Source organism: Coturnix japonica, chromosome 1 (assembly GCF_001577835.2).
Source record: "Coturnix japonica isolate 7356 chromosome 1, Coturnix japonica 2.1, whole genome shotgun sequence".
NCBI lineage: Eukaryota > Metazoa > Chordata > Aves > Galliformes > Phasianidae > Coturnix > Coturnix japonica.
The window spans coordinates 130337341-130362340 of record NC_029516.1 but is presented as its reverse complement, the minus strand read 5'-3'; the positions used below and the strand labels follow the sequence as shown (position 1 = coordinate 130362340).

Genomic DNA, 25000 nt, shown 5'->3' with positions numbered 1-25000 from the left:
CGGCTGGGATGCCCACGAACCTCTTGTGTTGCCCTGCCCAGCATTTCGTCCCTGTTGGAGCTGGCAGGGCTGCTGGAGGGTGCTGAGCCAGGGACAGGTGGCTCCTCTGGTGTGGCAGCTCTGGGCTCTGCTGCTGTGGCCTCCTGTGCCCCAGGAGCAGGGGGGATGTTGAGGCCCAGGAAGCGGCCTGCCACCCGGCTGCACCTCCGCACCGCAAAGGCGATGAAGTGCCTCACAAAGGTCACCGTGTGGCCGCTGATCAGGACCAGCATTTCTATCAGGATCCCCTCTGCCAAGCCTACGAGGAGCAGGGCCCAGATGACACTGTCAACCAGGATATTTGCCTGTGGCCCCCTCGGTGCCCAGGATGCGGTGCAGGTTCTGGCGCAGCCAGGACCGCAGGGGCCGCAGCAGGGCCGGCTGCTCCCTGAAGAGGGAAGCCCAGGTGGCAGGGGAGAGGCCGCCCAGAGGATGCGTGGGCACTGCAGGCCATGGCCGGGCTGCGTGGTGGAGTGCGGGTCTCCGTGTAGCAACGGATGCCTGTGCAGCTGGTCTGACCTCCACCTCCTTGTAGTTGTCGTCCGCTTGCACGGAGTGAATGATGGTCTTCACATCCCGTTTGCACAGCGGACACTGGGGCCTGGTGCTTGTCCACCGCTGGATGCAGCGGAAGCAGAACTGGTGGCAGCAAGGCATGGCGTATGCTGCGCTGTCCCAGTTCTCCAGGCACACGGGGCAGCGGGTCTCAAACTCTGCCTCCATCCTTCCACCAGTTGCGGTGGGCCAGTGGGAGCGGGAGATGGTAACGTGCTCCCCAGCACTAACGCTGCAGCAGCAGCAGCAGGTGACACGCTGGAAGAGGACAAGAGACATTAGTCAGACTCCGGCCTGGGAAGGGTCCCTCAAGTTGTGCCCCCCCGCTGCCAGTCTCTGTGCCGCCTACCTGTGCTGCTGCACACGCTTTTTTCTCTAGGATGTCCCGTCTGCCTGCTCCCGGCAGGCTCGGGGAAAGAACAAATGGCTCTGAGAGGCCGCTGGGAGCTGTGCTAACAGCACCCAGAGCACTTTCCAGCACCAAAGCTCGCCCTGTCCACACTCCAGTCCTCGCACACACGCTCGGTCGGAGGCCAGGCACGAACTGCTGGGCTGAGCTGCTGCGCCCGCGTCAAAGCCGGCGTGGCCTATGGGGTCACAATCCGTTGTTGCCTGGTGATGTCTCCAACCATGGCTTGGCCAAGCTGCTGGGCGTCACCTTCGCTTGACCTTCGCTTGGGTACATCACTGCCCGTCTCACAGCGATGCCGCAGTCCACTGCTGGCTCATCACAGTGAGCCGTCCTCACCCGCAGCACGTGCTCCAGCCCCAGCTCAAGTTTCTGGGCTTTTCCCAGTGCGCTGCCCTCTCCCTTCCCCACATCTCATGTGCTTGGCATGGGTGTTTCCTACCAGAGTGGGGCCTCAGCCATGTGATCCCATGATCCCCCTCAGAGGCCACCCCGCCGGCAGCAATAGAAGAGCCCATGGGGCAGCTGAGGAGGCTGGGGCCAGGCAGCACCTGGGACACACACTGGCCCCAACGGACCCAACCATCCTGTCAACACTAATTTTCCATGTTTTTTTAGAACAGTGTCTTTAAATACTGCCCATTTCTCTCAAAAGTGTCAAGAGGAACTGAAATGCCAACAACTTCAATGAGTTAGCCACCTTTGAGCTTGATTAAGTTATTGTTTCTATGTTTTGAACTATGAGAACAGCAAAAGAAGATTTTTTTGAAATTCAGCTGAAGATAACTATTCTTCAAGAATGTAGATGTGAAAATACTATCATGCTGAAGTACATAAACTCGTATACTATTAAAGAATACAGTTAAAATCAATTTTTGCTCTTAAATGAATGATTGAATTTTACTATCGATTTTAAAGGCTCGAAAGAGAAATAATATCATTTTGAATATCAGTTCCCTCCAGGAAATACTGACAAAGCAACATCTAGATTTTCTTTTTAAATGAATTTCAGTATTCCATGAATTCCAGGGACTCCAAATAATATAACATTTCCCATTTATTGCTGGGTCCATTTTTATTACAATGCACTTCCTCCAACAGACTAGAAAGCAGTCTAGCAGCTCTCAACTCTAAAGAATAAAACCAAAATACATTCTGTCTCTGACACTAGAAGGATACTCTAATGGAAGATATAAGAACTGCTCCTGTCTCCTTATGATTTACTCTCAGGAGATAGCAACTCATCAATAAAAGTGAAATACATTTGTGATCCTCTTTAGTTTGTCCCCACAGGAACAGAATGAACTTGCTAAGCTTTACACTAGCTTCTGTGTGCTGTTCTTATTGGGGCTCATGCAGTAATATCTTGCAGAGATAAAATGAAGCGGTAGAGTATTTCCCCCCCAAAAAGATTTCCAGTTTCATTCATTTAATTTTATTATTTTTATAATTTGAAAACTATTTGAATATTTTGCCTCTTTCGATAGCAGATGAAGGGATATAGAAATAATGCATTGTGGAAAGACTACATATTGTGAAATAAATCAAAATTGCTACAGCTGAATAGGATCGTACAGTAGGTATGTACATATGAAACACTGACAGTTGATTACTATAGCAGAAATTGCAGCATTTGGAAAAGAAAAAAAAAAAAAAACAACACCGAAGAAATAAAACAATAATAGCAACAAAAAAATAGAAAGAAAGTTGTTGAACAGACAAAGAAAAAAATCAAGCTAATTTAACCTATCGACACTCATTTTAAGCTTGGAGGAGCTACAAGTTGATCATAATATTCATTGGTAAATCTGAACATAAATAACTTTGGAAGAGAATTAGCTGGTATATTATTTTATATGATACCCTTAACATATTTAAGCTACAATCTACAGGAGCTTTACTTTCACATAACAGAGCCCAATAAGAAGGCCAGCAACGTGTCGGTCATCAAACTAGTCAGAAAGTTCTTGCCTAGGTTTTATGAAGGCAATCGAGGAGTAGGAAAAAAAAAAGAAAAAATAAAACCCACAGTGAAATCATTAAAGGAAAAATAAGGCAAAAGTTGTTACTCGGGGTACATAAGTATACAGCACTTCATATAGGAGTCATTCCTAAGTCATACAGGACTTAGGAACAGAGATAGCTTATGTGGTCTGAGAGCACCCACTGTCAACTGAATCCTCTCCAAATTCACACACCTAGAAAAAAATCTGCTCAGCAAACATATAATTAATATTTACTACTGGTCTACTTTCCAATATTCTCATAAGTTGGGAGAAAAAAAAAAAAAAAAAAAAAAAGGCAAGAAAAACCTTCCCTGTGTTTTCAGGTATGTTCCTAGTGGGTTTTATATGTTCACTGTAATAAGAACAAGAAAAAGATCTCTAGCTCAGCTTTCCTATGACTGACCTAAAAAGAGGTTGGGAAGAGTCAGAAATCAGCCCTGAGAGCTCTGCTCTTGTTTTACAAATAAGTTATTATGGGATTAGTGTTTTTTCATTCCTGCTTGTTCTTAATTTATCTTTCTACTAAGTAATTATTCTATAGGCATTTAGGAGATACAAACAGCTGTGCTGCATCCAGGTGACATCTCTGACAGGACAAAAAGATTCCTGAAGACATATTGCCCTCCAGGTGAATTACATGCATTTCCTGGGACAATACTCTCTAAAAACCTAAACATACAATGAGCTGGGCAGAAATTTGCTGGATATGATAAGAGATCCACTTTAAAAATAATTTAAAAAAGAGAAAGAAAAAAGGGAACTTTAAAACTGTGAAGAGCAAGCATGTTTTTTTTCCCCTTTTATCTTAAAGAAATATGAATTGAGACAAGTTCAAGTTTTAAGTCTCATCCAAAATATGAAAGACAAACCAAGAGATGGAGGGGAGCATATGTCCGAGCACAAAGCCAGGAAGTGTAGCTAGCACCTTTTGCCTCACACTAAGGGCATATTCTTAAGCAAAAGTAGAGGAGTTACTGACAGAGATGCAAATCCCCATGAGGACTGCAACTAGCTGATAAGGCCTTAAAGAGCTCTCAAAAGATTTTCATGAAGGAGTAAGATCAAAAACTTTTAGGAGATGGTGATGCTGCACTGAAGAATATTACCACACTGGGGTGCAGGACTGATGAGTGCATTTTGTCTGGGGAGCATTTCTGAGGCGCTTACCTCCTTTGAAGTCTCTTGGCGTCAGGATGAATGCTAGCTGTCCTCGGGCTGCCATCCCTTTGAGGGGAGGGAGATACAGATGAGCCCAAAGGTTCTCTTCTAAACACAAGTCCTTATGCAAGCTGGCCAAAAGGTCCCTGCAATCAAAGAAATCATTGTGGTTTTGCATGTGGCGCATTTATGTCCTTTAATCAAGGTCTGTCAGCCATCTAACTTTCAACCACAAAGGAAAAAAAAAAAAACTGGGGTAAAAAAAAAAAAACATCTGCCAGGTAGCCAATGTAGAACAGAGGCTAAGGAGAGACAAACTGCTCATTCCAGTTTGGACATCATGTGCTCCATAAAAAACACAGGCAACGAGATTTTTCAGACTCAGCAGAACATCCTCAGTGTACATTATTATGCATGTACAGATGTGTAAAAAAAAATACTTGTCTTTGGAATCTTTTTCCAGCACACTGAAATTTCTGCCTTTTTCAGATCACAAGGGAAAATGTGCTTTCATTCCTAAATACGTGCACCAGTCAATGCATTCTACAACCTAATACAGCAGCCACCTTCCAACCATTACCTTTTGCAATTACTTCAGCAGTATACAGTTAATCCTTAAATGCATTCTTTTTGCCACAGACTACTTGTGACAGAGCTTGCAGAGCCACTTGCGGGGGGGGGGGGACAACAAAAACACTAATGCAGTAATGCAAGTTCTGTCATAGCACCCATCAAAGAATCTTTCTGCAGAACATTCATCAGACTTGTGTTTGCATCCCAACATGCTGGAGCCACAAGCCCTGTGTTTTCCTTAGCCTGAGTCATCTCAAACACAGTGCCCACATTCTCAGGCCCTTTGGCACATTTCCTGGACACACGCCCCTTCATCATAGAAAAGAATCCTTTCAGCTCAGCTGTCACAAGCCTAGACATGTCATATTAAGCACATGGCTTCCCAAAGCTCCAAGCTAATGGGCAACCTTGGTTTATAGCTCTTCTATAAGAATAAGTTATAGTAAAAGCAGACACATAGGTTTCTTGTATTAGCTGCAAAACCAGTTCCTAGCTATTAACCACATGAAACTTATGCAGCAATTGAAGAACTACATGCATTTCATGTTCTAAAGGAGTGGCTACTCATTTATTTGGGGCACTACGTGAACACAAGTCCATACTCTACCATTTCTCATTGATTTAAGGCCAGTTTCTCTCTCTTCAAATAATGGGAATTAAAAAAATCATGTCACTTACAACCATAAGGTGAAGGTAAGCTTTTTTGTCACCTAATGGAGGTGGCAGTTAGTGATTCCCCTCCTCCCTGTCCAGCAAATAAAGAACCACTTAATAATCATGTCTATCCAGTCCATGCTTCGTGGGAAAGAACTAATTCCAACCTGCAGCAGATCTTTTCCCAGAAATTCCATCTAAATAAACAGAGAATAACGAGTGAACAACACAGTTATACTGCAATCCCAACATTTCTTCTATTCACCAAGAATGCAAGAAACAAAAAGGTAACCTATAATCAAAGCTCTCTATCCAGTTCAATTTTACTGATAAGTGCACCAAATGGTTATTCATAAACCCTGTGAAGGCACAAAATATGAAATTGAAAGCCAAGGTAAATCAGCAATAGTTTACAGAATTCATTTTCCAGATGAACTGTAACAAAAGCAGAACTACCAAGTGAATTTGGCATCCAATTAACACAGAAATTAGTACCATTTTTTTTCCCACCAAGACATCACCCTACTTGCACTTCAGTATCTTAAACCTATTTCTCTGGAACGGTTCATGTTAATTACACACAGCTTTTATAAATTACTCCCTGTTCTAGACCAAAGTCAAACTTCTAATAAGCAAGGCGCAAGAATTCTTTCACCTCCATTGACAAAATACAACTGCTGTAATGCTTATGTTTCATCCTCTTTACCACTACATCAAATTAAATTCAGAATGAACGGTGTAACTCTAGTTTACTTCTCCTTTGCACAGATTTCAGTCCACGCCACCATTTAGCCCTTTCTACCATCTGTATACACAGCTCCCAACTCTCACACAACTGCTCTGCAGCCTGTAAGTCTTCACTTATCTTTTCCCTTTAACTCATGCATTCACATCGTTCTCATTTCCTACTGTTTTTTCACATACTCTTCACAGACCTGTCCTTCTTCCAAACTCCACTCCTGATCTCTTACTACTGCTACAAACACTTTCTGTTTCCATCCCTCATTTCCATTCGGCCTTCGTCCTCTTTATGTTTTCATTGCCCTCCTACAAATTGCTGTCTCAAGGAAAAAAAAAAGAGAAGGATAAAGCCTCAGTATCCCCAAGCACTCATTTTTTATCCCAACTGTTATGTAGTCAAACATTTTGCAGTATAGTAAAAAAGATGGGGAAAAAAGACAACTTAGTTGAAAACACTGTTTTTTTAATGAGAACTAATTCACCACACAAACCTATCTGCGAGGTGTTGGTTGAGAGAACAGGGAGGACATGATGGCTTCAAGGACATAACGACCTTGTGAGAAGGCTTAGTGAGGCAGAGGGGCAGGGACCAGGTGGCGAGGGTCTCGAGTTGTCACGGTGTCAGGGTATTGTTAAACTGTTTAGTTGGGGTGGAAGGCAGCCAATCATGTGTTGTGCTGTGTCTGGGTTATCCAATTGTATTATGCCACGACTGCAGTTGGGGGTATAAAAGGTTGTTTGCGCCATAATAAAGTTGTACTCAGTTGTTAACTCACATTGAGTCGTCTCTGAGTTCCACAATCCCGCTCCCGCACCTATCCACCATGGAACTCTACTCTAGAAGTTTAATAAACATTTAGATCTACATTTAGAACTTTAATATATATTTAGAAGTTCGGTATATATTTTGTGTCTAACCAACTTTTCAAATGAAGACCTAGAATTCAATTGATCCGAAGAATTGTGTAAGTGCCCAAATATACTGAAGTAAAAGAAAACTAACTGCGCAATGAAATCTACCTAATGTTAAAGATACGTCACAAACATAATAGCTATGTAAGAGCACACACTGGAAGTTTAAACGGGCCATGGTGCTAGGACAAGCAAGCGAGTCACAAGGCAGAGTTGGATTTTCCCCCATGGCAGCAGCTGGAAAAGGCTTCCACTGTGATACCACACTCATCTGCTCTTTTCAGACACCTCACAGGCCTACAACAACATACAGCATTAGGACATATGACAAACAATATTATATACTGTTAACAAACAACACTAGATCATAAGTAAAACCAAACTAAATACTAGACTTCCTGTAACAAGTTGTCACCAGAAAGCATGGTCCCTCTCTCCCACACCGATTTCTGCTTAACTGGTTAATCTGTGAGCACTGGGGTCTGCTTTTTTGGAAAGATGGTGTGTCTTTGGAAGGAGTGGGAAGAATTCACTGGGAAAGTAGTTTCTCACATGAACCAAGTTGTTCTGCAGCCAACACATCCAAGTACAGTGGCAGAATTCCATAAAGCAGGAGGGGGGTGAGATGCTGCTGCTGCCTGTTTGCGATCTAGCTGAAAACAGGAAGCAAGGTGTGAAACTACACACAGGAATATTTCACAGCACATAGAAGCCAGGAGTGAAAGCAGCACAGAGGCAACTTTCAAAGGCTTCACAGCAGGAACATAGATACGTTACTTCCAAGAAACAGTATTTTTCACTGAGCTTTTAAAAACTGATTTAGAACAAGATCAGAATTGCATGACATGGTTCAGCATCTAAATGTTAGATAATTCTAAATAAAGTTAATTATAAACCTTCAGTTTTCCCAAATTAGATCAGTGATGCTTCCAGTCTTGATAGGTTTGTTCAGTAAGGATTATTTACCCACGAAAGAGAAACAATTAAGAATTAATTACACTGATAAATCTAATACAGATATCAGAAACTGGTAAGAATCTCTTGGACTGCTAAAGGGAAACAGTGGAACAAAAAGTTAGAATTAAAAACATTATCTATGGATAAAGGCAAATGAACAACTCCTTTCTCCTCAAGGAGTACAGCAAAAGGCTACAGGCAGACACACAAGCAGTAATGGCTATGGACAACAAAGGTTTCGAGTTGCAATGTAATCATCTCTGAAATAATAAGGGACCTAATAATAATAATAATAATAAGGGACTACTTTAAGAATGAAAACAGGGTATCACAGCAAAACCACCTGAGATAGAGACAGAGTTTACAAGTTCTTTTGTACCCTTCTGCTTTCCTTAATTACCTTTATGGGCTGCATTAATGGAAGCATTCAACTTTCCTTTAAACTGGCAATCCAACTAGGCCTTGAAGCCCAGCAAAACCACCTCAGAAATTCTTGTTGCCTCTTTCAGGTTGTCCTGTCAGATGCCAGCTTCTGACTTAAAGCAGACAAATAAAGACAGACACCTGTGCAAGGCTGCTGCTGCCTAGAGAGAACTGAGGGCTTATGAGGGGCTTCAGAAGGAAAGTAGGCATACCTTTATAGGAACTGCCTTACATAGTGTCTCATTCTGTTCCAAACGCTGCTCCATTAAGAGAGGAGAAAGAATGCAGTCACAGCTGTAGGCATTCCTACAGGATAAGACAATTCCATCAGGCTTTGGTTAAAGGACCAGAGAAGGCACAGTCTCCTTAGCCCCCCATAAAATGCAGAAATGACAGTGCTGCTGAAACTGTAACACAATAAATGAGAGACGCAGTTACAGCTCACTTTTAAAAATCATTTATTTGCGAGCCTAATCCCCTAATCTAATTCAGAGACTGTGGTTTCCAAAAGGCTTACAACACAAGCAACAGAACATCAAGAAACTACCGACACACCCCAGTGCTGTGGATTCCACAGTCCTACATCTGAGGGAGTAACCCCCACACTAACCTCCCCCCTGACAAGCAGGATGTCACCTGTCACAGGCTGCCTGCTCTCTGCAAGATCACAGTGCATCAAGTCCCTTACATTTTGACTATATTAATTTCTGACCCACAGCATGTATTTAAGGTTGCATGAGTTCAAAGCTGCTTATAAGTATCGAAGAAAAACAGTTAAAGCTATAAAGCCAAAGGATGTTGGCCTAAAACATACTGAGGTCACATGTAAACACATTCAAAATTACATTGTCTAGATCGCTGCGGCAAGAATACCCAACAAACCCACTGTAGTGTCCTTGAGTTGCATAAAGCATGAAAGCTTAGGTTTCTAAGTTCTGCAAGTATGAATGCAAAAATAACTACAAGTGATGTAAAATCCACCTCATACATATTTATGCTACCTTCCCTTTAAAAAATATGCATCATTACTAGGTAGAATTAGCTTTGCTCAACCAATCACCCATGACATCTTGTCCTATTCATGCTGGACATTAGGTGGACATTAGAAACAGTGGTGATGCATTGTTAGAGGCTGCTCGGGGAGGTGATGGAGTCACTGTTGCTGGAGGTGTTCAAGAAAGATGTAGATGTAGCAATGAGGGACCTGGTTAGTGGGCATGGTGGTGACGGGCAGATTAGATGATCTTAGTGGTCTTTTCCAACCTTAATGACTCTACGGTTCTATTTTGGCACAAGAGATCAGAAAGCATTAAATGATTGGTACTTAAACAATGGAAAGCTTCCATCTATACAGACAAAGTCACTTCCTAACCTTCCCTTAGATAAACAAAATCAAGACCACATCTTCTCCTGGGATATTCCAAACTCAACCTGTTCATGAAGCCTTGTACTGAATGCATTCCAGTTTTCCAGCCACATCAAACTGGCCATTGCTATTTCAGGAATGGCCTCACTGATGCCATCTACACCAAGGCCCCAACCAGTATATGATTTGCTTTGCTTCAGCCACAGCCACAGCATTCTTTACAGAGCTCAGGTTCACCTGACAGCCTAAAATCAACTACCTACTACTTTCAGAATCACTGCTTTTCAATATTTCTTTCTAGACTTCATTTACACGAAGGAGTTGTTCTTCAGAGCCCCATTGATCAAATTTCACAGGAAGAAGCATGTTTTGTTTCCAGGAGGCTATATTGTGTCATTCATAATGTTTAACCATCAATTCTTTTCTATTTTTCTGCAGCACATATATGAACAACAGCTTGACTTAGAGCTACATGTATAGTATATCCCAGACAAATAAATAACTATTGATACAGCTATAAATACCAAAATAAAAACTATCAGCAGCTATCCTTAATGTCAGCTCTTTCTATAGATTTTTATATATATTTTTAAGCATTCTTTATCTTACAGAAAGGGGGGAAAATTACCAGAACTCTGGTCTTCACTGGGTCAAGAAGTTCGAACCATCATGCTAGAAATAAACATCTGAGGGGTAGAAACCCATGAGCTTGGAGACACTGTTGTTTTCTTCTTTATTATTAATACATGTTATGGAACTAAAGAAAAAATAAGACAAAGCAATTCTCATGTATTTCTAAACAATAATACAAGACAAAAGAAATATGAAAGTACATTGAAGTTTTATAATAAAGCAGCAATATAAGTTACTAACAAAACTGAAGTAGCATTATTAGTGAGGCATCTCTCCCTTGGAATTAAATCAGATTCCAAACAACGTAGTCTAAAATCGGACAAGAAAAATAACTTCATGACCAAACCTAAGCTACTGAAAAATTGGTAAGACAGAGTAAGATGCAGAAAGCAGAGTTGCCAGCCTCCTAGACAGAGAAAGGTTCTGAATTAACAGAAGTACTCTTCAAAAAGTACAGTACAGCAAAACTCAGGAGAAACAGCAAACAAGGTTGGAGAGTATTATTTTACAAAATCTGACAAAGAAACACAGAGAACCCTTGTTCCATTACAAAGAAGGCAGTGAGTACTGTTACCTAACATCTAAAGAAGGCAACAGTCTCAGAGGTTTCATAAATCAATTATACAAGGATCTAAAAAGAGCTATACTTCTGTCCACGGGACATTTAAATCAGATCACAGACAGAATCATAGAGTATCTTGGGTTGGAAGGGACCCCAAGGATTATCAAGTTCCAAGCCCACTGCCACAGGCATGGCCACCAATCAATCTCCACATCTGGCACTAGACCACGCTGCCCAGGGTTCCATCCAACCTGGTCTTGAATACCTGCAGGGATGGGGCATCCACAGCGTCTCTGTGCACCCTGTTCCAGCACCTCACCCCTCTCTTTGTAAAGAACTTCCCCCTGACATCCAAACTAAACCTTCCCTCCTTGAGCTTAAAACTATTCCCCCTTGTCCTATGACTATCTACCCATGTAAAAAGCTGGCTTCCCTCATTTTTGCAATCCTCTTTTAAATACTGGAAGGCTGCAAGAAGAGACAAACCTCTCATTTGGAAGACATTAAGGAGTAGATATGGTTTCCACAAAGGAGAATGGAGCCACCGCCTATCAAGTCTATTATCAATATAAGTTTTTAACACACTGTGGCAAAGGTGGAAGTCAGTCCTTCTAAATATACACACCCATATAAACCCATGCTGTTGTAATCAGCTCAAAGAGCAACCACCTAATTATTTACTACCTCCTGTGGCACACAAAAAACTTTTGTCGTAACACAATGAAAACACGAATATACTGTCCTTAAAATGAGGCCTAAGCAAGGAGCCTGTGCATTTCTCTTTTAGGTAAAGATTAGGGGGTTTCTGACAAAGACACGTCCCTCACGTTAGCTTATATTCATAGCGAAAACCTAAATCAGAATCCATCATTACTGTGATACTTCTGTTCCAATTAATTCAGCAATTGTACACCAAGAGAAAGAGGTCTCAGGCAAGTACAGCTGCTCTGTAGAACCCTTCTAAAACTTCAAGGAACAGCTCCCTTAGCACAGCTGCATGTCATGCAGCTTAACCAACGTAGGTGTGATATGATGTGAGGATGTGAGAACAGGTCTGCCACAGCTCTGTGAGTTTCTTCTAGAAAGGGACATGAAATAGTCCGCAGAGTCCCAGGTGGGACTGATCCAGCAGATACATGGCCAGTACTTATCATACTGCATGGGCTTTAGAGAGTAATTAATGCAGTGCTGGGCAATATGGCAGCACGCCCTAAGACCTTAACATTTCCCTACTTGATCCCTTCAAAGTATCTCAATCTGCAAGGAAGAAAAAAATAGTATGAAAAATAGTACAAAAAAACCGAATTCTTTCTCGTAATTAGTGCTAAAATGCGCAGCCATGGAAGAAATAATGCCTCCTTATCACTCAAGACATGGAATAGCAAAATATAGAACATTTCTGGTGATGGATATCACATTATCAGAAACAGAGAGTTAAAAGATGGTCAGATTCAGTTCCTTCAATACAGCAATCTTAACTTGCAAAGGCAACAAAGATATGCAACAAATAAACCAAGATTCCCAGTCTAGATTATGAATCAATTAATTTAAACATTAATAGTTCTTAAGTTTTATCTACATTAATATAACACATCATTACTATCCAATAATAGATCTCCTTAATAAGCTAATACAATCGCATAACGTTTCCTTTGAAAGATTCTATCACATCAACATCATCTCATTACAACATATTAATCTTTAACAGCCTAAAGGAGATTTTTGTTTTGAAGACCATAAGTTCTGTAGTACAAAATGCCTTGCAAAACAATATAAATTCAGAAAGAAGTGAAATAATGAATTGGCATTACGAGATGTACAGGGTTGAAGGTATGCACAAGAAATATAAGCTTTCTTCTAGGAGTAGCTGAATCTAAATACAGCCAGCGTTAGTGCAGTATCTTAGAAAACTGACACATCAAGATGGAAAAATCAGATTACTGCACTTAACTGAAGGGACACTGAAGGCACAAGGATTTTCAGAAGGTCCTCCTGACAAGAATAAGCACAAGTATTACTCACAAAACTTCCTTCCAGCCAACACCTATCACGCTACCATGCCATACTCTCTCCTCCCTCCTTCACTATGCAAAAACAACAGATACCCCACTATTTCCACTATAAGTTCACATTTACTCGGGTCAAAAATCAAACACCAGACTCTCAGCCACATCACTACTTACTTTATAGAAACTATCTAGTAGCATTCTCATCAAACTTGTTTTTCTGGCATTCTATGTCACTTATCCTCTAACATTTTGCTTTTTCTCCTACTAAAGATATGAAGTAGGGAGACTAATACCACTTCTGCCTTTCCTACAAGACATATTTTACTATGAAACCAAGGCTGAGAAATTTCAAAAGAAGCTATAAAAGCTATAATGGCAAATGTATCCAATATACTATTCTGAATTGTGTGCCTCCTGATGTGCCCCTGTTTTGGCAGGGATAGAGTTAATTTTCTTTAAAGCAGTTCGCATGGTGTTGTTTCAGATATATGATGAAATAGTGTTGAACACACATCAAATGCTTCAGTTGATGCTCAGCATTGCTTACGCAGTGCCAAAGTCTTTTCTGCTTCTTGTGCTACCCTTCCAGGCAGCCTGGGGGTACACAAGGAGCAGGGAGGGTACAGCTCATCTCAACTGGCCAAAGGGATATTCTATACCACACAACACCCTAATCAACAATAAGAGTTAGAGAAAAGAGGGAAGAAGGGGAGGATGCTCAGGATGACTGTCTTACCAAGAGACCATTACGCATGATGAGCTCTGCTCCCATGGAAATGGCTTGACGTTTGCCCATCAAGGGAAAGCAGAAAACGAATTCTTTTGCTTGTGCATGTGGCTTTTGCTTTACCTGTTCAGCTGCTCTTATCTCAGCCCACAATATATAACATTTTTCCTTTCTGATTCTCTTCCCCACCCTACTGGTGGGAAGTTAGCCATGCATTAACTGAAGTTAAACCACAACACGATGCGTCTTGAGATCTAAAGGACACATAACTTAAGGGCAGCACTGGTGATAAGGTGTTGGGTTAGAAACCATTTACAATGCCTTCAGTGATGAGCTGTCCAAGCAAAGTGGTTCAGAGCATAAGAGGAAAGGACTCCTTATCTGCCTTTTAGTTACACATCTTCAGCATTAAGATAAAATCCAAAGCTAAGAAGGGGTCCGCCTTCCAGAACCCTCATATTTTTGCTGATGAGGTAGAATGTTTCCACAAAAACAGAGAGAGACTGAAAGATAGTTTAGAAGTATTTTCTGCCTACTCCTAACTCCAAACCTTTTCAAGTGTACAACTTTTCACCAAGCTTGTCACCTAATTGCCAGAAAATAAAGAGCTGCCCAAATAAGGGACAGAGAGATACAGTACAAAACAATTCCAAATACTCTCCATGCCTGCTAGAGGTAACAAGCCACTCCATCCAGCCAATTAAATAAACAAACAAACAGATTATATCTGGCACACTTAAAACTGAAGCCTGAAATCTAAATTTCTCATGGGGATTTCAGGGAAGGGAAGGGAAGCAATTCCAAAAAGCAACTAATGCAAAACCCTTCCATTAGCTTCACTTACAGCTAATGTACTGTTGGCTAATGCTCATAGATTAACTACTTCAAAGTAATTCTGATCAAGACAAGGATTGGTCTCTTTAGAAAATCAACGTACGCTTTGTTACTAATCAAACCTTGACAAAAACTGCAAAACAGGTGATACTGCATCAGTTTTAATGTTCTGACAATAAAAGTGCAGATTTAGGTTTAGTTTTCTGAAAGTGACCAACAGTTAACATTACATTCACCTAACAGTTGGAGAATCTACGTATGTTACTTAGAAAGAGCTTAACAAATTAATGTGATTTAAATTAATTCCTTTTGTGCAGAGACAGCAAGACACACATTTTTTCCCATTAAGTTCTTCCACATGTCACAAAAATACAGTAACACATTATTTCTTTAGAACTGAAAGAGTAAAAATAGACACTGCTTCAGCTGAGGTTTGACTGAAACTTTGCCCTTGAAGATAAGCACGACTGGATAAGGTGGGAAAGAATTACTGGTAAAAATCAAATGACCATCAAATGTGAGTGAGCATCTTACCTTTAAATAGGATCCATAATATTTAGTTACATAGGGACTGTCACACTGGCTGAGCACCGTAATCTCCTGCTGAATGTCCTCGATTTCATCCTCAGCCTCCTCTAGGTCAATGATTTTTATAGCAACCACTTTCTGAGTCCGATTGTCAATTCCTTTAAAAACTTCACCAAAAGAGCCCTTACCAATTTTCTCCAGTTTCGTAAACAGTTCTTCTGGATCTGCCTTCAGAGTCTGTTAAAAATAAGAGAAAAGCTACTCAGCATTTATCACGTTAAAATGAAATCTGACATTTTTAAAGGCTGCACACCCTTCAAACTGTACAGAGCCCTATTTATCCAGCTACCCTTTTTCTATCTCTATAATTAATGTGCTCTTCCTACCTCCCCTATGTGCACATATTGCAACATTTATGCTTCCCTGTATATAAAGTACAAATTTATCACAGTCCCTGTAACCAGGATTTCTCCTATCTAGTAGAAGAAAATGCTATTGCCTCAATTCATTTTTCTTTGCTGATAAACTGCACCTAGGAACTGAGAATGAAAGACCCTCACAGAGATCTGGTTTCTATTAAAATTAATGTGGATCTGTAAAGCCTGAAAAGATGTGTTAATGTTCTTAAAAGGATGAGGTTCTATTGACTGAAGTGAAAATGCATTGTTGGTATAGGAAAAGGTTCATAGGAGAAAAAAGATCAGTAATGCCTACATAAGTGTTAAGCCAAATGGTTTGTACTACTTAAACAAACTTTGCAGAAGAATGGTGCAATAAAAGTTTGTAAGTTACCACAGACAAGCACTGAGACAACATATCCTCTTCAGCAATTAAATTTAGCTTATGAAGCACCTCTCACCTACACTTAACTTCTATTTCTGCTTGTATCTCAAAGGTTGCAGAACTGGTCCTTGCAGCCCCAAGAAGGAGATCACCAAGATGTTTTAGTTCATGTCAAACTGTAAATCACACAAGTTTAATATCTGAATAAGGGCTTTTGAGTACCAGAGAGCTTTGACTGTTCAAATCCAGAGATAAAGCAGGGATTGTGTTTGTGAAGCAGCCTGGATTCTATCTCTAGGTGTTTATGGCTTGCGGTAGCAGCGGTAATGGGAGGACGGTTGGACTAGATGATCTTGTAGGCCTATTCCAACCTCGTGATTCTATGATTCTATGAAAAAAATAGAAGTATACTACAACGTCTAATACTAAGCTACAAGACATCATGATTTTCAGAAGATGATTCCAGGAACAGATGGCTAGTGAGATCATTCCTACTAAAGTCACTTATCAGTGCATGCACTGAGACTTCAGTGGCCCCAAGAAGTTCCCCCCCAAAGCATCTTTGTGACCATCCTACCAAAGTCAGCTTAAGGAAACAAACAGAAAGACCCAATAGAGCTATGTATTCAATTTGCTTCCACCGAAACGAGCTTGAATTTCAATGTAATGAGAATTATATACTATTACATCCTACGTACATAATACGCTAATCTGTACAATTTTTGGTCTTTTTATACATACTGTGTTAAAACTTGGCTTGACATGGACACGGGGATCTCTGCACACTCAGCTCATCCACACAACCCACGTGCCAGGCAAAAAGATTTATTATCAAAAACCCTTTTCCTTCCCAAATCAGACCTTTTGTAAACTAATATCTTAATTTTCAACCGTAAAAGTCACCGCTCCTGAACTTTGTTCTGAGCCACGGGAGGCAGCAGCTGTTCAAAGAAACCTCTCTATCCCGTCTGTGAGAAGGTCCCCATTTTCTTCCCAGGAGATCAAGTGCTTGAAGGCAGAGCTGTAATCTACTGGTGGTTTGTCTGCATGGAAAACTACCCGTTGGTCTCTCTTTAATAATCTGCTCTATTTCAGAAATGGACAGATCAGGCCTCCAGATACATAATGAGCTGCTTGAATTTGCAATTACACGAATGGCCAATTCCCATTCATTCCCCCAAGATAACATCTGGGAAGGATTCTAGCCAATTTTTGTTTTGTTTCTGTAAAGACTTCCAACAGCCAAAATATACAAATAGCTTTACAAACAGTCTCTCCATATGACTGAATAGAGAAAACTGCTTTCCATAGATACAGTCACTTCTCTTTGCTGACTCTGCTCCAGAACTTTTCACATTGCATTTTTCTTCTAATTTTATAATACAAAATGAAGGGAACCAATCTAAGAACCTCAACACAACTGAGCAGACTGAATATAGTGTGAAACCACAGAACATGACTGCAACATCTGCTCTAAAAGGATAAAGTTAGTCATCTTGTTTGGCAAGGAGCTAAGCACTCTGCCACTACAACACTTCTTTCAAAGAATGCCACACTATCCATTCTGCAATAGAACAAAAAAAAACCCTGCTATGTGCAGGGTCACCAACCACCAGACCAGGCTGCCCAGAGCCACATCCAGCCTGGCACTGAATGCCTCCAGGGATGGGGCATCCACAGCCTCCTTGGGCAACCTGTTCCAGTGCGTCACCACCCTCTGTGTGAAAAACTTCCTCCTAATATCCAACCTAAACCTCCCCTGTCTCAGTTTAAAACCATTCCCCCTCGTCCTATCACTGTCTGCACTCATAAACAGCCATTACCCCTCCTGTTTATATGCTCCCTTGAAGTACGGGAAGGTCACAATGAGGTCTCCCTGAAGCCTTCTCTTCTCCAAGCTGAACAAGTCCAGTTCTCTCAACGTTCCCTCATAGGAAAGGTTTCCTCCAGCCCTCTGACCATCTTAGTGGCCCTCTTCTGGACCCGCTCCAAGAGCTCTATGCCTCTTCTGCACAGGAGGCATAAATAGGATGAACAAGACTATTTTTCTCTTTAACCTGCAATAATCCCAAGCCATCTTCATGTTCAAGTTCTCTGATTATTTGAGTAACTGATTTCAATTGCAGATCTGATTTCTCTATGCCTGCCCTTTTGAAATAGACAATGATCTTTCAGTACTTCTGTATACTTTTCATCTTACCATGTCCATTTCCAATTCATCAGTCCACTCTTCACTCCCTATTGAGCCCAAACCCAAAATGCTTGGGCAGGTTCAGAGATCTCTGGTGAACATCAGGTACCACATGGTGAACTGCCTTGTGACTGCTGCTGATTACTGCCACTGCTACCACATTTGGAGATAAAAACAATGTTTTGAGCCTTGTTTATATAAATGCAGATAAACCCGGACAGACACTGTAATATGATGTTGCAGACAGTGAGCCCTATAAAACCATTAAGGATTGGAGAAACTAATGGAACAAAATGAAACCTGACATAAAAGAAACCCATCAAGATAATTTCTGGCTCAGGAACTACTTAAGCAGTAAAATTTACCTTAATTTGTGGAAGTATGCCCTGGAAGCACTGCAAATTACCACATTCCTACACTTTTTTTCTTAGACATCAACTCATAACACCACCAAAGACAAAGCACCAGATGGACTGCATCCAGCTGATGCATTCTGAAAGCAGCTGCATCCAAGTCAGACCTCCAAAAAACAAATTATAGTTTATAGCACAGCCAGCGTATGTTATAGTGCAAAGTTAAGAACCTGTGAAGTCAGACAGGAAGATTTTAAGGTCACTGCCGCTTTAGGAATTATTTTCCCAGTTTCCTCCTACAATCAACTTCCTACAAATGTGAGCATCACAACACATGCACAGAAGAGTGAGGTTCTATCCTGTGTCAGCTCACCAAGGTTTATGGGTTGGAATAGCTGGTGGACAAAAAATGCTTGACACAGCTTCACTCAGCTTTCCATTTCAGAAGCAGCCATAGAGAAGTTTTCCTGAAGCGCCATTCACAGTCTTTCCAAACTAAATCACCTCAGCACACATCAGTATCGAGCAGTGTTGACTTTTTGCTTTTATCCTTCCAGAGCTAGCTGCAGAAGTGACAGCCAAAGAGATATATTTATATTTGCCCAAGAAAACCTCATGAGGTTTAACAAAACCAAGTGCAAGGTCTTGTACCTGCATCAAGGCAACTCCCACTACCAATACAAGCTGGGGGATGTAAGGATTGAGCACTGCCTTGCCAAAAAAGGCCTCATGATACTGCTGAATGTCAAGCTGGACATGAACCAGCAATGTGCCCTCACAGCCCAGAAAGCCAACCATATCCTGGGCTGCATCAAAAGCAGCAGGGCCAGCAGGGTGAGGAAGATAATCCTGCCCCTCTGCTCTGTGCTGATGAGGCCTCACCTGGAACACTGCATCTAGATATGGAGTCCTCAGTACAGGAGAGACGTAGATCTGTTGGAGCACATCCAGAGGAAGGCTACAAAAATTATCCATGAGATGGAACATGTCTTCTACAAGTACAGGCTGAGAGAGATGGGGATGTTCAGCCTGGAGAAGAAAAGGCTGCAAGATAACCTGACAGCGGCTTTTCAGTACCTGAAGGGGGCCATAAGAAGGAAGAGGACAGACTCTCTAGCAGGGTCTGTGGTGACAGAACAAGGGGATACGGTTTCAAGCTAAAGAAGGGGATATATAGGCTGGATATATGGGAAAAGTATTTTACAGTAAGAGTGGTGAGGCACTGGCATAGGTTGCCAGAGTTGTGGTGGAGGCCCCATCCTTGGAGACGTTCAAGGCCAGGCTGAATGGGGCTCTGAGCATCCTCATCTAGCTGTGGGCGTCCCTGTTCACTGCAGGGAAGCTGGACTAGATGGCCTTAAAGGTCCTTTCCAACTCTAAGGAGTCTAACAATATTTAAAAAAAAAAAAAAAAAATCAACAAGAAAACAACAACAGATAAATAGAATCATATTCTTCAGTGGTTTCACAACACCAGGAAGAACTGCTTCCAGGAAAGAGAAGCCTCAAATGTTGCTGCTCAGCATTTTACCTTTCTCGGAAGCTGGTCACAGCTTTTGCTTTCAGTGATATAAATACGCTGTACATGAATAGCTGATAAAACACACAAGATCATTTCCTGTCGTTGGTGGGAAACTGAAATAAGACACAGCCGAGATGCCATAAATTCTACCATGAAACTTCAGCAGCTCATAACCAAAGGGTGGACGGGAGCTGCAAAACCTTGCACCTCTCACAGGCTGTAGATGTTGAACAGAGATAAAGATAAAACCATCTATCGCATGCATCACAGTGGCCTTACTAATGCTGACAAAGACCAGGTTGGACGGGGCCTTGGGCAACCTGATCTAGTAAATGTGTATGTTTGGTGGCCCTGCCAGGCAGGGGGGCTGGAACTACATGATCCTTGAGGTCCCTTCCAACCCGGGTCATTCTGTGATTCTGTGACATCTGACAGTTCAGCTCCATTAATCTGCTTTCTAATTAGACTGGTACATGCTTTAAGCACTGTTGAAGCGAGGAGAAGTTGCCTAAACTCAGCTTATCCTAAAAGTATTCCTCATCCATTGCATAACCACTGTCATCTGCTTTCAAGGAAAATGCATTTGGGGCTCAAAAGACAAAAGATTTGGTTCTTTATCGATAACACGGAAATATCACTGTGGAAATTCCTACCCCTGTGACAAATAGCTGAAGAAATTACAGTAACAGAAGCATGTCAGAACAGAATGTACATAGAATCAATGCTGATTGAGGAAAAGGAGAGAAAAGAATGAGCTTTAGGGCCTACAGCAATCTCATAACATGAGGTGAGACCTATCATTTGATAAGTCAGTCCATTTCTTTTTACTCTTATGAGAGAAAGATATTCTCATTATAGAATTTCTCACTCCACATCCCAAATTCATTATGTGCTTAAGTGATGCTTCCCAGTGCATCATCTATTAACTGTCACAAGTACATATGCACAAGGAAGCTTATCCCAAATGAAGAGATACATATGGACAAACTGAAGCCCTCAATTTAAGGAGGGGACATTAACATCGAGACAACAGTAAGATAAAAAAGGTGAACACAGTAAGTGACAATGATGACAAACCATCCTCGATGCAGCTGATACCAGGGCGCAAACCCAAAGATAGGTTTGATATGCTTGGCTCTTGGAAACCTTTCCCTACCCCCTTACCTCTGCAAAAACACCACACACTGCTGTTACATAAACATTTATAGTTAAAAGAGGGAAGATTTAGGTTGGATGTTAGGGGAAAGTTCTTCACTAGGAGAGTGGTTAGGCCCTGGAACAGGCTGCCCAGGGAGGTTGTGGATGCCCCGTCCTTGGAGGTGTTCAAGACCAGGTTGGACGGGGCCCTGGGCAACCTGATCTAGTAAAGGTGTATGTTTGGTGGCCTGCCAGGCAGGGGGGTTGGAACTACATGATCCTTGAGGTCCCTTCCAACCCGGGTCATTCTGTGATTCTGTGAAATTGAGAGCTCCAAAACCACAGAAGGGCTGAAACAAGGGAGTAGAGATTCAAGACAGTAAGGATTCACTGTTGTCAAGCCTTACTGTGTGCGCGAGCTGTCCAACTCAATCCTTCAGCTATTTATGATGTGATGCAGAGAACCCAAAAAGGTGATAGATTGAATGCCTCAAGCTGCTCCCCAAAGATAGAGCAGTCTCTGCGTTAGGATTATTACCACTTAACTGCCCACCTAACAGAAAAGAACATGCAGAGACCACAGGAAGGAAAGGATCTGTGGTTGATGGAGTCATTTGCCTTTCCTCAGAAGGAGTTCTTGAAAGCATCCTCGTTGTAGGTACCATAAGGTTCGATTCTGTGATTCAAAAGGAACTTCACACAGTTGGCATTATGCAAAAAGTTGGGATAAAAAAAAAAAACAAACTACTTTTCTGGTTCTCACACTTCACAAACAACAAAAAAATGCAAACAGATCACATACGGCTTAAACCTAAAGCCTTTTTAAGTGGAGAAAGAAAGAAAGTCTTTTAATCCCTATTAATATCAGCATCTTATTGCTAAAGATTACATTAAAACTGCTTGCTGCCAGATATCCGACAGCCCGATGTACTGCAGCGCTGTGTTCTGTGGCTTCATCCTTTAAGCTTTTATTTGCAAGTCTACATTTCCTGAGCTTTTTGGTTCAAGACATTCCTAAGAAACTTCAAAACGCATTACAGCTCACCACGCACCCATAGCATTCACTTACAAAGGGAGCACTTCATTATTTGAAATGGTTCCATAAAGGAACTACAGAAGCTTCCCAAAGCCTCCATCCGCAGGCCAGTCTGAAAGTCACTTTTCCAGGTCACACACACCTTTCTGAGCCAGCCTTGCAAAAAATATCACAGGCGAGCAAGCATTTTTTTCCTATGTCAGCTGTCCAAAGCACAAAGAATGAAGACAACTTACTGTCGGGTTAGTAGTGATGCCCCTTCACATCACACACTCCAACTCCTATCTGCACAGAGCCTTAAGAGCAGTACAAACACTGAGCACCAACCTATTTGCACACACAGAAATTTAGGTCAAAACTCAGCTCTGTTTTCACTTGGGCTGGAACATGCCCGCTTCCCAGCAGACAGTGAATCTCAGGTTTTGACAGCCTTCCAGCACCATCCTACATTTCCTCCACAGTTTCTCATTCCTTTGGCTTGCTCTACCCACTCGCTTTTTATGCATCACTCTTCAACCATCAATCAGATACGCTGTTCAGAGAGAAACACATTAATCCCTCGTTCCTCTCACTGTTTACACACCACTCTGCTCACACCAAACGCCACAATAAAGCACTGCTCCCATATGTGATTTCTGGGGGTCAAGAAGTTGCTCTTGTTCACACCGTGATGCTGATCTCTTCTATAAGCACAGCAAAAGACGTAAGGGAGAGCTGCATAACGTTCTCTCTGACATTGCTTACAACATTTGTTACAGAAGCCGTAGGTGGGCAGAAAGGATCACACTACAGAAAAAGAAAACACGGTCCCATGATTTCGACGATTTAATCATACTGCAGAGAACTGAGCCCTATTTCTCTCCTTTACGTAAGTCACAAACCTTTGTCTTCTACAAGCGAGGATGTAGCTCACTGCCTGAGCATTCATCCATCTGTAAATAAAGTCAAAGAGAACTGCGTGCTAAGAACAGACCACTAAGACTGCAGCAAGCCCAGACAGAATGGAAACAGATCCAGGCACCTTGAAGTGGGTGCAGAAAATGAGCACGTAGCTTTCACCTCGCTCTCAGACTTGCTGTCTCTACCTACCAGCTTTACTTTGTTATTTTACACTGTTGTTAAAGTTCCCAGCCATTCCAGAAACTCTCACAGTAAAGAAACATGAGAACAATAACAGTCCTGAACAAAAAGATTTGGAGTAAAACCTCAAATTACAAAATCCTGAATCTCACCTATTAAACACAGCTAGCAGTATCACAAGCTAAATGGCAAATCAAGTGAGCTAGGAAAAAAAACAGGTCATTAGAGATGCTAAAAATGACGTGCATCAGCAGAACACGCGTATTGCAGGAGCAACCCTCGTTCTATTACTTCCCAGCAGCAGCTCAGACATTTTCCATTCTAAAATACCAGAGATTCTCCTTAAGTAGGTTCAGAGAACGGTTCTGGTTCTCAAATGGTGTAGTGCTAACCCAGTCCTCTCCAAAGGGAGGGAGAAAGGAGCACTTTTGTGCCTTTGGCAATCAGCAAAGTGCTGTGCGTGGAAGGTGAACTTGGATGCCCAACCGCAGTCCCTACAAAGTGGTGAAGTAATGGAAAGAGAGGGCCTGCATCCCCTGTTTGGCACCCAGCGGTGCCATTCACACTGTGCCTAAGCATCTATCCTGCTAATTCACATCCTCCAGTCACGCACACACTTTGGATTCAGGAGTTAGAACCTGGTTCGCAAAACAACACAGCCCAGAGCAAAGCAGCCAAACGAAGCCCAAAACCTTTCGATCCAAGAGACAAACTGTAACAAACTTTACCTCCCGCCCAGAAGTTATTCTCTGGGAGGCTGGGGCAGGCCAGCATCTAATAAGCAGCAGGAAACCTGAAGTAACCCACAGATACCAATGACCTTAGGGTTTTTCTGCTAGCAGCTCGCAGCTGCGAGGGGTTCAGCCGGCAGAAGGCCACTCCGGCTGCTTAAAAACCACGGCTTTAACACACGGCCGGCAGATCGCATCCTCGAGGCCGGAGGATCCTCGCAGCCCCCGGAGCCAGCAGCAGGCTCCAGCCGCGGCCCCGCCGCACCAGCCCTCCGGATAGACACTGCAGCGCTCTGAAGGTCAACAGCCGGGCCCTGCTCCTCCGGACCGAGGGTTAAATGTTAAAATAAGAACACGGAGCGTGGGCAAAACACCACGTCCTCCCCCGCCCCGCGCCGAAAGCCGAAGATGGAGGGAGCTCCGCGCAGCCTCTGCTCGGCCCGCTGGCTCCGCTCCCTGCGGTTACGCCGTGCCACGGCCCCCAGCGCCCGGGGCAGCCCGTCCTTCCCCCGGCCCCGAGCCGCGACGCCCGTCGTGGGGGCAGCCGCTCCTCACCTGCATCCCCGGCAGGCCCGGCTGCACGGGGGAGTGAGCCATGGCGGCGGCGGCCTGCGGGAGGGGCCGGCTCTCCTCAGGCGGCGCCGGGGGACGGAGCTGAGCTCATCGCCGCGCTCACACACTCCTCCTCCTCCTCTCCCTTCCCCCGAGCCGGCAGTGCCCGTGCGCGGGTGGCGGTGGAGGGGCCGGCCCAAGAGCGGGCTCCTCGGGCCCCGTCACTGATGCGGCCTCATCGCACGGCCCTCCTTTAGACTCTCCTCCTCCGGGGCTCTCCCCGCCCGGTGAGGCGGTACGTGGGGATGGCAGAAACGCTAGACATTTCGCGTTATGTCTTTTTCCTGCCTCTCCCCTACACCCGGAGGCTTTAAGAAAGGTCACGGTAACGCTATAGCTCTTGCGAGGCGTATGGTTTCAGGAAGTGCCTGACTTCCTGACAGAAGGGGCAAAAGCAGTGCAGCGAAATGGCAGTCTGGGTGTTTTCACAGCAGTTCCAGGTGGGATACGAAAGGGCCAGTAGTCCAGCT

The 25000-nt window shown here is 42.9% G+C and overlaps 2 protein-coding genes across 2 annotated transcripts; both read right to left on the bottom strand.

The window, feature by feature from the left end:
* Window positions 1–327: 327 nt before the first annotated feature.
* LOC107307995 (E3 ubiquitin-protein ligase Topors-like) lies at window positions 328–1029 on the bottom strand. The gene is made up of 2 exons (XM_015851535.1): window positions 944–1029; window positions 328–852 (listed from the first exon to the last, which is right to left on the bottom strand). The coding sequence occupies exon 2, from the start codon at window positions 760–762 to the stop codon at window positions 328–330; it is 435 nt and encodes a 144-aa protein (XP_015707021.1). The 5' UTR covers window positions 763–852; window positions 944–1029.
* Window positions 1030–3301: 2272 nt separating this feature from the next.
* LOC107307992 (serine/threonine-protein kinase 24-like) lies at window positions 3302–24963 on the bottom strand. Its single transcript, XM_015851532.2, has 3 exons — window positions 24474–24963; window positions 15093–15323; window positions 3302–4313 (listed from the first exon to the last, which is right to left on the bottom strand). The coding sequence occupies exons 1-3, from the start codon at window positions 24513–24515 to the stop codon at window positions 4290–4292; spliced, it is 297 nt and encodes a 98-aa protein (XP_015707018.1). The 5' UTR covers window positions 24516–24963; the 3' UTR covers window positions 3302–4289.
* Window positions 24964–25000: the final 37 nt, after the last annotated feature.